General features: G+C 37.0%; 1 protein-coding gene and 1 pseudogene across 1 annotated transcript; both read right to left on the bottom strand.

Moving 5' to 3' along the window:
* Positions 1-3,023: 3,023 nt before the first annotated feature.
* On the bottom strand, positions 3,024-4,238 carry LOC122000366 (peroxidase 28-like). Its single transcript, XM_042554784.1, has 3 exons — positions 4,026-4,238; positions 3,603-3,951; positions 3,024-3,522 (listed from the first exon to the last, which is right to left on the bottom strand). The coding sequence occupies exons 1-3, from the start codon at positions 4,236-4,238 to the stop codon at positions 3,077-3,079; spliced, it is 1,008 nt and encodes a 335-aa protein (XP_042410718.1). The 3' UTR covers positions 3,024-3,076.
* Positions 4,239-6,147: 1,909 nt separating this feature from the next.
* LOC122000354 lies at positions 6,148-10,042 on the bottom strand (annotated as a pseudogene).
* Between the last annotated feature and the right edge of the window lie 4,480 nt (positions 10,043-14,522).

The following is a 14,522-nucleotide window of genomic DNA, read 5'->3' as shown; positions in this document are numbered from 1 at the left end:
CCGTTGGATTTAATTTAGGTAGGTTGAGGTTTATGGTTTTTCCCTAAATTGTTCTTAAAGATTTTTATTTAGCTATTCGTTTGAGTTGTAGCTAAATAAAAATGTATATATATTGGTGACACAGGACTTTGACGCGAGACGAGTATCTCGACGTCGGATTTGGACTGGATTGGACCTTTCTATTGGAGGCGGATATCTTAACTTATCTATTTTAATATGTCATTTGATATGCATAGTAGTTTTTAACAAGTAGTAATGATTATGTTTCATATCTGTATCGGTTTGTCACTACCGGATACCTGTTACATGCTTGTTTTTGCTTACCTATTTTGCATTTCATGTTAGTATCCACCTGATTATATATGTTTATAGGAGTAGTGACATAATCATGTCTTATTATATTCAGGACCTAGGTTTTTATACCATATATGTCCTGTGTACATAGACCATTGATTAGATTTATTTATCATATGATACACATTATGTAGAGATGGACAAGATCAGGATATTTCCATGTTTAGTGTCATGCACCATCTCGCATGATTGCATGCTATGCGATAGTCGGCTTCATTATTGTTGAGCACATCGCCAAGTACATAGATCTGCACACACCACCACTCATGGGTTAGTGGTATGTCAAGCAGGGTATGTGGCAGTTCTGCTATTAGGCTCCGCTGGTCCGATGGCTCAGCGTGGTAGCCGGTAGACAGTTCTGCTTTGTTAGGCTCCGTTGGTTTGGTGACGCATCGTGGTAGCTGGCAGAAAGTTTTGCTCTGTTTGGCTCCGTTGGTCCGCTCATGAGTAGTATGACGTAGCGTGGTAGCCGACAGGGATCCCTCCTTTGGACTGGCCCAGGGAGATGAGAGCATTGAGCTCCCCCACTTATGATTTGGGGTAAGGAGGATAGGTGTACTCCGACAGCATCCCATCTACTCGGTCACTCAGGAGCAGTGATGGCAGAGTGCACGGTTGTCACAACCCTACCCACTCGGTCTCACCATTGTGTGTGAGACGGTTGACTAGAAGTAAGGGTGACCAGGACATGTCATTGGCATCATACGCATTGATGCATTTATTACTTGTGTTTGCTGCACTTGTTTGCTGCATATTTGGTGGATGCATATGCTTGACATGCATACAGGATTTCTATACCTCTCGGTCTATTATCCATACACCAGGTCCTGGTTAGTACAGTTTTTCTCTTATATATTTCAGTTTGCATTTATCATTCATATATTAGGAGACTGTACGCATAATTATTGTTATTGGTTATTTTCTTAATATGCATGTCAGTAGTTACCCGCTGAGGAGTTGACTCACCTCGTTGATATTACTATTTCAGGTTAAGGCTATCCGAAGATCTCTAGTCGCTAGTCCCCCCTGCAGATCGCGAGGATATTTAATTGGTCATTTGGTTTTTCTTATGATGTTATATAAACTACGTTTTAGACTTGTACTAGTTTTATTCTAAGGATTACTGTATGATCTTTTATTTGTCGATGAGTTTTCTTTTTATATTTATTTGGATATGTTTTGCTACATGCATGCCCTGGACGGCAGAAGAGGTGAGTTGATTTTATTTGCATCGTTGTGATTTGTGTTTTATGGGTATAGTTGAGTAGGATATAAGTTTTGAGCTTTATGGGTGTAGTGGAGTAGGATTTTTGAGATGGTTTTCCTTATCGTTGCATTAGTTTAGTTTTACTATTAAACTGCGTGGTATGTTATCATATATATTGGTCCGCCGTGTTGACCGAGTATGAGTATGTTGTAGGAAGTTTCAGATTGTCACCCGTACAGGGGAGATGCTGTCGAAATTTATTCTGGCATGGACTCCCCCGGGGTGTGACATAGGCAATGTGCAATAATTGTACGAGGAATCTTCCATTTACCCATATATCTACCTCTTTTGTCATTTATAACCTATGTCGTTGCTGAGATCGTTGAAGGAATATGATGTTATGAGTGGTAGGCTGATGAGAGACACAATAACCCTTGAAGAAGGTTTCAGTAGAATATTCTCTGACATGTGGTTGTTATTCTGATAGGTTGGTGGGATTCTCAGCTCATGTTATCGGCTGAGTATATCCTGGCCGGATTATAAGGTCGGCCGTCTTTATACATGTCCTTGTATTAAGATGCTCAATTATGTATTGTATAGTATTAAAGATCCGTTCGAAAAATAATATGATGCATTGTACATGCTAGAAGTCTATTCAAGAAACCATATGATAAACTGTGTATGCTAAAAATTCATTTGGGAATCAATATAAAGCTAAGTGTCTTAGGCCCGACTTGCCTTTTATCTGGTCGAGCATGCATAAAGAGATTTATAAGTATTGGGGAGGCTGACCCTTATTTTGACCATATCTAGTCGATTGTGATGTGGGTCGAACATTCCAACCTACCTATTAGATCGATCGTCTTTAAATCTGGTCAGCTATTGAATGATCGGACATGCTATCTTTTCAGTTCAAGAGTAACGCATTAAACCTCTTATGTTCGATCGGCTTAAGGGTCGATCAGCCTTCTCCCAAACGACTTGTAATCCGGTTGGATTGGTCCTGAGAGCCTTAACATGGGGCAAATATCAAAGCTAGGTAGAGAATATTCGCTTCCATTAACTTTAATGGTCATATCATTTTCACTTTAACAAATAGTCATCTTGGCCGCCCGTAAACTTTTGGGTTCATTTGTTACATCCCGTATCACCTATAAAAGTAAAACGATTGATTTTTTTTTTTAAAAAAAAAAATCAAACGGATGTTTGTCAAATTAGTGATTCACTGGAAAATGATAGGATTTGGTAGAATTAATTGACCGCGCAACCACTTGGCGAACTAGCTACCTTTTGGTAATTAATTTTCTCATCAGTAAATTGCAAGTAATAGAATTTACTGTGGATTATTTGATCGAGATAAATATTCAAAATCCAGAACATTTTTTGGTTCTGCCAAAGAAGTTGAACCCATTGTTTATACTCAGATTGCATCATCGTCTCTTTTGCAAAATCAAAGGCAGAAGAAGCAATACGATCCAAACAGGCCGCATCAATTCAACTCCAACTCTGTATCAATCACGTCTCTGTGCTGTTATTTGTCTTGCGACAATTCAAACGGACCTCCCCTTCCGTTCCAGCCAGCACCCCAACATTCCCAAGCCTCACCATGGACGCCGAGAATTGCTTCATGAACAGCGACTGATCCTCCACGTACCTCACGACGAGCTTCTCAGTGAGGTCAGTGAAGGCCAGGTCCTGGTCCAGCCCCAGCAGCACCTTCTGCTCCAGCACGCCGCGGTAGAACGAGTTTCCGAAGGAAGAAGACGAGTTGGACTCTGGGTTCATGAACTGCTTCGGGTCTCTGGTCACGTTGTCGAAGGTGATGACTTGAGGAGGGCACTTCTGCTGCAGGAACTCGAGTGTAGCCGGGTCGATTCTCGGATCGGCAAAGCCGGTGTTCTTGAAGTTGTAAAGCCGGCCGATGAAGAAGACGCAGTGGCAGAAACCGATGCTGTGAGCTCCTGAAAGAATTAAACATCAGATCAACACAACAAGGAGAGTTACGTTCTTACTGAGTCGATAACAGCTAGCTAGAACTGACCTAGCAGCGTGGTGAGGTCGACCAGGGTCAGATTGATCCTCTCAAACGCAGCTTGGGCAGCCTCCACGGAGAAGGAAGGCGTCGGGAGACGCACGTCCGCCATCGTCGACACGAGCCCATCCCTCCTCCCCGTCGGAAGCTCATACTCTTCTCCCCCGACCAGTGCGACGCCGTCTCTCGCCGCCAGCGCAATTATATCCGCGCACGACACCACGCCGTGGCATTCCGCCTCCAGCGCCGCCTTCGCGTCGTCGATCAAGTCCAGTCCACGTATCGTCAGGTTGGGCGGCGACTCCTTCTCCGCCACGTTGTCGTCGGTGCTATCGAGCAGGATCGAAGCATCGCATCCCTGCAGCGGCCGTTGAATTCCGCAGATTAAAAAGAAGGCAGACACAGATTTAGCAGCTAAGTATTATAACATACTTGGATAAAACAGTCATGGAAATGGAGACGGAGAAGGCCGGCGGAGATCGAGGGGTCTCGAAGGAAGTAGTCGAGGACTACTTGCTTCACGATGAGCTCGGCTCGGGGGCAGGATTCCCTGTAGAAATCTAGTCGCAGCGAGGAGGAAGCGATGGCTGGACGAGTTAGAAAGGGAAGTAACAGTAAGAACAGAGGAAAGCAGAGTGGTGCCATGGCAAGCGTCGAGCTGAAGGTGGAAGTCACATGTTCGATTCATGGACTCCATTTTTACATTGTTCGAAGCGTATTTTAAGCTTCTTGGGGTGTGCGTGTGCCAGTTCAGTGACGGAGAAGCGTGCAGTGTAATGAATATAATTCCGAGTTTCCCGATGGTTTTGACTGTTTTTTTTTATGATCCGTGAGGTTAAATTAATTAATTGGGACTTTTACGAGTTCATTGGCGGTGGTGAAACTGTGACCTCGATTGGTGGGTGAACGCAGCTATTTTAAGTTTTGCCTGCTGTGCTTATTAATGGCTCATTCGGTTGAGGTTTCGTCGTTGACTTTTACGGGAAAAACTTTCAAAAATTTGTCTCGCGAGATGGTGATGCTTTCAGCGTCCAGCAATCTGCGTCACCACCGCAGTGGACATGGTTGGCCTCTCAGTCGAGTACTGCACACGCAGCAAACCCAATCTGAAACCACCTTAAAATCTCCCCCACGTGGTAGTCCCCACCCAGACTTGGGTCCAACATCTCCATCGCTTTGCCTCGCTTCCGTTTCTCCGATATCTGTTAAGTCACGATACATCAAATATCGAAGATAAAAGCCCCGAAGAAAATCAAATGGGCTCACATTGCTCAAGATGTCTTTACCAATGGCAGAGCCAGCCTACCTAGGCCGATCCGGAGTTGTGGACTATGAGCGTTCATCTTGGGCTGGTTCCTCTTTCTCAAATTTGTCGCTTTTTATCAGGCCTTGAGCAACTGCCCGAGTAGAGGTTTAAACGTGGCTCCGTTCATTTTGATGTTTCTTCTTTTTGCCGCCTTGAACCTGGCTCCGACCTTGGTCTTCACCAATTTTTGAATTATAGGAACTGCAGTTCTTTTGTCCAGTATCTCTAAAACTATGATCCTGAAGTTGAATGTATCCGACTTAAATTAAGAATTGCCCTCGCATTGTCTACTCAGATGATATGTATCCACTGTGCGCAAGACAATAGAGTGAATAGAAATATGATTGATAGTTATTTTGTTATATAAGAAGAGAAGTCTTAGTGTAATGATAAAATTATTGATTTGTAATTAAAAGATCATGAATTTGAATCCTGAAAATAATCTATTGTAAAAAATAGGATAAAACTACGTATAATAAAAAACACCCTGCTTGGAATTTCATGTACTGAACTATTTTTTAATTATTTTATCATATAGGATGAATTTCTACAACTTGAGTAGTGTGAAGGAACAAGAAAAAGGATAAGGAACTAAAGCAAGGAATTTAAGAAAAAAAATTATGAAGCAAATAGGATTTCTTCTTGTCGCTATAATTTTTATCAAAAACAATTTTGGATGACATAAAAAATTAATAAGACATTAAGCACATCATGTAGGCACCAGTGAGGCCGGGGAGGGGATGAATAGTGATAATCATCGTTTAGATATATTATTTTATTAAGATTTAGCAATGTTTTTATCTTTTATGTATCTAGATCTATATTTTTTTTTGTATATTTCATGAATATGGATCTGAATTAGTCTTCATTCTAATTCATATATATTTTATGGATATTTTAAATATTATTTGATTATATTTTATTTTGAAAAAAAAAATGAGGGAGATAATAATTAAGACGAGGAGCACCGTCCTATTGTGGCTGGGTTCAATTGCCAAAAGTTTAGAGGAGGAGAAGGGGCTAATTTGAATACCCTTAAACCCTAATTTATGTTGGGTCCGGTTCAATTGGCTCAGCTCCAGTCCAACAGTGCAGTTTCAGTTCAGTTTGGTCCAGTTCAAATAACGCTTTAATTACTGTGCGCATTTTTCTTACTTCTCCTCCCGACGCCCCTTTCTCTCTTCCACGATTTTCTCCAATCCGGCGACGGCGGCGACTCCGACGACCCCTGTGAGCGGCGGCAAAATCTTAGTGTTCTCTACCGGCGGAGTGGTTCTGCTCCGGCGCGGTGGTGAGTCCCTCATCTCTCGGTTCAAGGAGCAGCGGCTTCAATCTAGGGTTTCCTTGCCGGAGTGGTTCTGCTCCGGCAAGGCGTCCCTTAGCCATCCTTACCTCTGAAGACTTCCCGTAGATGTGGTTGCGAAAGCAGGGAGCTTCCAACAGAGGAAGCATACTGTTCTTCTCTCTTCTCCGGCTGGTTACGAGTTTAGTTCTTCTCTGACGAGCCTCCTCCCTGAATCCCAACTGTGAGGCGGCTGCGGAATCCCTGGGACGTGATTGCGAATGCTGGCCTATTCTCAGAAACCACAATTCATCAACACTCGACAGGAAGCTCAACCTCAGTTCTACACCAAATTCCGGCAAAAGCATCTAGCTGATCCCAATTTCCAATAGACACTTCAATGTTCAACCTCAATTCTTCATCAATTCTGGTCAAATTTGAACAAGATTGTTGTTTCCTTTTATGCTTAAATGGTGCTGTCAACTGTGAGTGGTTCGTGTATTGGGAGCTATAGATCAAAGTTTTAGTCCTTATTGTTGTTGTTCACCGGCATTGGTGGTTCCATTTTTGGGCCCTTGGTGTGTCGGCGGAGGGTAGTTGGTTGGAGTTGATTATGAAAGAGTTGTTTAGTTAATTTAGTTTATCTTCGTGTTTGATTTTATAATTATGTTATGATGCATGTTAGATTGTTTAATTTTGGTACTTTATTTACTTTCATTATGCATGATTGTTAATCTTATATCATAGTGTGATAATATGGTGCAAGTTTATCAATTATGTATAGTTATGTTTTGTTTATTGTTGTTCAAGTTTGTTTAGTTCAATTATATTTGTTTGAATCTTGCTCTTTTCTTATGCGTGTTTGTGGTACTTTTTATGTTTTCATGTTATGCCTATTGATAGATGCACTTGTATCTTTGATAATTAGACAGGACGTTGATTAATTTCTTTATGCATGTTTATTCTGTAGAAGGTAATGCTTGTAGCGTAAATTGACAATGCGTTATATAGGTTTATCATTGCTGGTTAGTTAGGATGTCAACTATTGTATTAGGTTTAGAGTACAACTCCCCAAAAAAGGGGGGCGGATCTTTTGGATCAGTAATTCTTGGTCCACCCCTGGACCACATAGCAAACTATAAAACTCTCCCTCACGTGCTTTGCACGTGCATGCGCCAACGCCCAAAAAAAGCCCTAGCCACTTCTAATTCCAACATCGCCTCCCTCCCTCCAGCGTCGCTTCCCTCCCGTGCCTCCCTCGTCGCCTGCACCTCCCTCTAGCGCCGCCATCTCTAGCGTCGACCTCCAGCGCTGCCTCCATCTAGCATTGCCGACCTCCAGTGCCGTCTCCAGCCAGCATCATCGACCTCCTGTCCTCCACCTCCAGTGCCGCCTCTAGGGACCTCGAATTCAATTCCAGTGACCTCTGTCCTTGGCACCGTGTGGAAGAAAGTAGATTTCACCACCTGATTTCAGTTTTAGCTTCTTGTTTGTTGCTTTGAAGTTGCTGGAATTCATAACTTTGTATGTACTTTTATGTATTTCCTTCCCGAAATTGTAAGAACTTCCATGCTCACTAAAATAGCAGACAACATGCTTTGCTTATTTAGCCACAATAAATACTCAAGGTATCCAGTGTTAGTCCAGGTAGTCCGTTCCAAGTCCTTGTTTGAACTAATGAGGAGGCTAATACGACATCCCGGCGAACGCGACAGCGAGGAGCAGATGGCGTTCTTCGGTGGTGTAAATGGCTGCCCGAAGCATTTCTGGTGAATTAGAAGCAAACAAATGGGAGGAGGAAGAAAAGGTTGATCATTTATTAGAACAAGCAAAAAAACAAAATAAAAAAAAGTAAGACATTGCAAACTATTTGAACATGAGTGAGACCCAAAACTTTGCTTTTTTATTATCATTTTTTTGGATGTTTTTTAAAATATGACGACTGACTTTAGATTAAACATACTTTGTTTGTTGGTGTTATTTGATTTTGGTTCCATGCTTTGAATGACTTGATTTTGTTTCTATCACTAGTATATGCTTTGAATTAGTTATGGAACTAAAATCTTTTGTAAGACCAGATCATTCATCTTCAAGATTAGTCAATTGCCTATTCAAAGAGTTTAATATCTAGATTAAAAAAATCAAGTTTTTCTTCAAACTATTTTATTTGAGGTGTAAAAATTTCTTTAATTGGACAGATGGTCCATATCTATCCTTTGATCTATGGGGTTTAGAAGAATAAGAAGAAGTTGCTTCATACAAAGATCAATGAGAATAATATAAAATACAAAAACAGCTCCACTTCCCGTTTGAAGTAATCTTCCTAAGCAAATGTAATGCCCTATAAATCAGCAATAACATCAACCAGAATTTAATGTTTCCATGAAAACAATAGATACTGTCCATTACGATCTCAGAATTCTTCCTTCGAGCCATAAAATCTTGGTCCTTCGACACTCCTTGACGCTCAGGAGATTCTTCCAATCATTATCTACAAGCAGGGACCCCCCTTGAATTAGGGTTCCTGTGTTGTGTATATTAAAATACTTACTGTACATTCCAGTAAGAGGAGCTTCGAAGCAGGAATTCGATGATGTCTCACAGACTAGGGTTTATGGAGGGGATTCCTTGGTGTTCAAACCATTCGAGCATGTGAAACTTTTCATATAGAACAGGTCTGACATCCTTCTGAAATGAAAGTTACTTCAGAAGGGAAAGAATGACTTCCATGAGCTGTAAGCAAAGAAAATATTTTGATGGATAAGGGATTTGTTTAGTACTTGCTTATTAGATTGAAAGAAAGAAAATTAGTGCGCAGATATTAGTCCAAGTCTGTTACCTGATTATCACAAGGCTGTGCTACAAAGAATGGCACGCATGGTACTCCATTGGAAGGTTGGAGCAAGAAGCTAAATGGATTGTTGTCGACAATAACCGTGCGGAGAGGTCTTTCGATACACAAGTAAGGTCTTTGACATGTTCTTGGTGTTCCCTGATTCACAGAAACGGATTACATTTGCTTGAACAATAATGTATAGTATGTGCAGGATTTAGTAATTCACATTAAATAACATCTTAAGCATAAATTACACCATGAAGAATCGATATTTTTTATTAATCTGTATTTTATGAGACTTTGACTCTCCAACAAACTATCTTTCAACCAAAAAAAAAAACAAAGCTTATTTTCTTTTCAGGAACATTAGTGTGTATAACCTAGGGAAAAAACATATGTTGGCCAACAACTATAGGACAATGTTTGTGCACTCTACTAAGTACCATTTGAATATCAATGGCTAAAACTTCCATGATATTGACTATGCATGATCAATAACACTCGAAATATAATCACAGTCAAAATGTGCAGCTATAGAGATTATTTATAACGCAGAGTGTGAATTCATGCACAGAACTTTCACTTACGTGCTCACAGTCGAAGGCCTGTATAGCCGATGACTTAATTTTTTGTCAACATCTATTCTGTGAATAACAGGACTAGCATAACCTGATGCAAAAGGGAGCAAACAATAATTACGTACAGAAGCATAAAAAATTTAAAACACACACGCAACGAAGAAAACTAGCACCAAAAACTGTAACCTTCAAGGCCAGCTGTGAAAAGAATAAGATCTGCAAATTCACTACAGTGTGTTAAGAATTCGTGCAAACCAGGACGTTCAAAGACAGTGACATGGTTGACCTTTGGTGTTCCATCGGCATCCTTCAATAATTGTCAGCAAAATTACAAATGGACCTTAAGATGATGCTGAAAATTTAAAATAGGCAAGTCATAAGACCAGCCTTTTCTGAAGATATACATTCTAGTTCAAAGCACTTTAGACCAGCTTCAATGGCCTGCATACGAACTGCAGACGGAAGACCAGATGTCTCATGCACAAACTAAAGTCTCATCCAAATCAAGTACAACCTGCAAACGTTAGGAGCCTAACCATAAATGAGGAAGTCATTAAAAAACAATAAACCAAATATTCTCAATACCTCTCATATATTTTTTAATGAAATCCATGAATTTGAACAGTGAAATTAGACTCAATTATAAAAACTAAACAAAGACATCTCACTGAAATGACACAAAGGATCTTTTCTCAGCCTCAGGTTTCTCACAGGACACTTCCATGAATTCATCTATTTTCTCAACCAGAAATTATATTGTTAACATTGACAGAAAGAAACAAAGCGCAAATTAACCATTCCAATAATAATCTCAATCAGCAAAACAAGGATGGAAATGCTGTATCCTTACTTTTTAACCATAAAAGGATAAATATTCTTTCACAGAAATTTCATAGTTTAAACAAAAGGGTATGAGGTATGATTTTATCATCCACTTTTTCTCCCAGCCTTACTTCTTTTGTTGTAAAAGTAAAACAAGAATAAAGAAGAGAAGGATATAAGAATTATGTTTATCTAACAAAGTTTTCAAATTATTTAAAGGTCACTTCTACATTAGTTGGACAGGAGAGGCCATCTATCACAAATCAGTTATGGAATTGGACAGGGAACTGATGAAGATAAAGCTGAAGAATGAGAACACTTACACAGGCAAAATTCAGAGTTTATGCAGCAGTAGAAGAAAGAAAAATTCTGATAATAAGAATCCAGTAGCAGACCAAGAGATTTACAATTTTCTTCAATTCAGTAGTAGTCATAACAAAATTCTGTCATCTATCTAATCTAGGGATCATGTTTTGAAGAAAACTTACCGTAAAGATGGTCCTGCCCTTGGAAAAGAGTTTGATCCTCCACATGGAAATGTGTTTGGGCACTGTGCAGGTATGTCTTGCTCTGTTCTTAAATCCGTCTAAATCTGTTTATTCTTATATACTTTGTGTTACAAAATCAGTAGCGATACATATTTATATTTATTTACATTACTAGATGCATGTAACTAAAGAAGTGGAAAAGTCACTAAGAATTAATATTTTTTATTTAGAAAATGAAGCATTTCTTTGGCATAGTTTGTTTTACAAGCTTCAGTCAATGAAGAGGAGATGACCTCACATCACTCCTTAATTAAGGAAGGGAAAGTAGATCCTCCTTAACAACTTGAAATTTCCTTTGCATTTAAATGTTTGGCGGTCTAGTTGGAAGTGCATGCTCATAGAATCATTTGACTGAGATTGAATAATTTGGACTTTTAACAAAGCATCTAAAAAATGGTGGGTGTAGGAAGATAAAAGGTACTCGAATAAGATTATTGGACTATGTTGGATGTAACAATATGAAAAAAAAAAAAAAAACAAGAATGTGCTTCTTATAATGGTGTAAGTTTGATAGGTAGTAGATACTACTATTTAGTAGTTGTTTTAAGAAGGTGCTAAAGGCGGTTGATGTTATTAGTAGACAAAACCAATATTGTAAAACCGACACATAAGGTCAACTACATGAATATTCTCCTGTCATTGAACTCTATACAAACTATATCCTTATAATATTCAAATTAATTAAGTTCGTTTATCATTTTTCAACCCTAATTATAAAATCATCTTTGAGCATATCCGTACCATCTCAACTATGGTTTAAAATTTTGATCTGTGCAGAGCTTCAGTTTTAGACCGAAACAATATAATTTTAATATCGTATCGTACAATGTCGATACAACTTTTGTCCTTTTTAAAAATTTTAAATATAATTGTATATTAATTTTATTAATATTTGATTATTAAATATGCTCAATGATGTTATATTTTGAGTTGTTGAGTTCATATTTCAATATTTTCTCAATGCCTATTAATTTTTTAAAAGTTATTTTAAAATAAGTAATTCTCAAAATTCAAAATTAAATCTAAAATTATAAAATTATTTAAAAGGTTCAAAGATAATTATAAAATTATTGAAGGTCTTAAATTATCTTTTAAATCTATTTGTAAATTTTTTATTTTTAAAATTTATTTGAAAGGTTTAAGCATTATTTGGTTTTATTAGATTTTTTAAATTCACATTCAAATTTTAATATATATTAAAACTTTTAAATTATTTTATTAATTTTTAAAATTATTTAAAAATTTTAAATAATTCTTAATATTTTATAAGTGTTATTAATAATACATTATGTTTATAATTAACAGTTAATTTATTTATAAAAATATATATTTGCAAAATAAAAAAATTAAACATTAAAAAAATGAAATCCCGATAATAGCCGCGAGTGTCATGACCTCCGGAGGTTGTCGTGGGGTCGTGGCACCCTCTAAGCCCCTCGAAGGGTGGTCGCGAAGCGCGGAGGGCCGGGGGGTCATGGCACTGTCCACGTAGGGCCGTCGTGCACCCTCACTATGACCTCGTGAGGCTGCCGTGAGGTCACGACGGCCCCGTAGTTGCGGCACTGGGTGTCGGTCACATGTTGGAATGATAAATACCGTTGCCGGTTTCAAGCGATACGACTCAGTATTTCAAATCATGATCTCAACCTAATTTCTCTTATCATCTATTGGAGCTACATGTAATTGCATTGACTTTTATCTTTCATTTATCTACGCCACGCGGGCACCTTAGCATTCTCATTTTGCTAATTTTTGGTACATGTTACTTTCTAATAGCCCAACACTTTGATGCATCAAGTATATGCCTAGTTGCATCACAGTAAAGTAAATTAACAAGTTGCATGCAGGGCCGTCTCAAAGTTTCCAAAAAAATTTTAGATCTTTAATATTTTTTAATAAAATTTTTCCTCACCCTTTTTCATTCGGACTTGAGATCGACAATAGTGGATTTAATTTTTTTTTTAAAAAATAAAATATTAATTTAAAAATAGATTTTTTATATAAAATTTAATTTTCTAGCTTTTTGAGATATAAAATTATTAATTAAAATTTTATATTCAAGTTTTGATAATAAATTTTTTTCAATCGATAAAATTGCTAGATTATTTAATCTTTATTGAGACATTGTTGAACTTAAATAAGGCTTTATTAATTTAATTTTAATTTTGAAAACTTCTTTCTGCTGAAGTGACACTAACAGGTATAATTAATAATATTCTATAAGCTATCCATGCATTAGGAAAATAATTTAATTTTTTTATAAGGTTTAATACCTCAAGTGCGGTTTTTAATTCTGGATTTATTATTTCTTTTAAAACTTGTAACTCTAAAAATAAATCTAAACCATCAATATCAGATAACTTGTCGTGTGTTAAAAAGTTTTTGAGATTTAAACATTTTATTTTTAAAAATTCATCATCAAGCAATTTTAACTTGTCTACGTCATATAAAAAATTAAAATTATCTTCATATATTTTAAATTGTTCAAATCTACTTTGAAGTGAAGAAATAGCACGGTCAATGATATAATTAAAGTAATTAATTTTAAAAGATTCTTCAGGTGAAAGCATCACCTCATTAATTTTATTCTCATCAAATCGTTTATTTCTTCTAATTACATGTTTTTCACGAAATTTTGGTTCTATATTCATTTCATTTGCAATCTCTTTGGTAGAAATCATAGCAGATATGAATCCATTTTCTCTATAATTATTAAAAAAAGAAACAAGACCTTTTATCTGATCTAATGCAATAGCAATGTTCATATCTTTATATTGTAAAAATTTACTAACAGTATTAACCGCAAATAATATATCATACCAAATAACCATACCTAATAAAAATTCAAAATTTTCAAACTCATATGTTGCTAAAGAATTTGCTTCACTTTTTGTTTTAGGATCTTCACTAATTTCTATAAATTTATATAAAGCTTCTCTTATATGTGGAGCTTGATATTTTATTGCTTGAACGCTTTCAAGATGACTTTCCCAACATGTTTGTGATAATGGTTTAAGAGTTAAATTAGAAACATGGTCTTGTAAAATTTTCCATCTTTTTGTAGAAGAAGAAAATAATGAGTAAATACGTTGTATCACACCAAAAAATGTTATAGCACTGAGACAAGAATTAGTCATATCACATAGTACTAAATTAAGACTATGACAATCACATGGTGTATAAAAAGCTCTAGAATTTATATCTAACAATCTCTTTTATACGCCTTGTTATTTACCTTTCATATTAGCCCCATTATCATATCCTTGTCCTCTTATGTCATTTACATCTAGTTCAATTTTCTTTATTACATTAATAAGCGTATCAAAAAGACCTTTTCCTGATGTATCATCTATTTTTAAAAATTCTATAAAATATTCTTCTATTTTGATTGGACTTGTTGAAATATCTACACATCTTAATATAAGAGACATTTGTTCTTGATGACTTACATCGGGAGTACAATCAAGTATAACTAAAAAGTATTTTGCTTCTTTTATTGTTTTAATTATAATATTGTTTACTTCTTTTCCTAATATATTTATTAACTCATTTTGTAT

This window comes from Zingiber officinale, chromosome 1A (genome assembly GCF_018446385.1).
Source record: "Zingiber officinale cultivar Zhangliang chromosome 1A, Zo_v1.1, whole genome shotgun sequence".
Lineage (NCBI taxonomy): Eukaryota > Viridiplantae > Streptophyta > Magnoliopsida > Zingiberales > Zingiberaceae > Zingiber > Zingiber officinale.
The sequence above is the reverse complement of the archived record's forward strand: the minus strand, read 5'-3'. Positions and strand labels throughout refer to the sequence as shown.

Bases quoted from the DNA above. Each gene is read 5' to 3' on its own strand.
- LOC122000366 (XM_042554784.1), bottom strand. From the start codon at position 4,238: ATGGCACCACTCTGCTTTCCTCTGTTCTTACTGTTACTTCCCTTTCTA. The intron at 3,952-4,025 runs GTATGTTATAAT...CGGCCGCTGCAG, and splicing joins TCCATGACTGTTTTATCCAA to GGATGCGATGCTTCGATCCT. The intron at 3,523-3,602 runs GTCAGTTCTAGC...TAATTCTTTCAG, and splicing joins CGACCTCACCACGCTGCTAG to GAGCTCACAGCATCGGTTTC.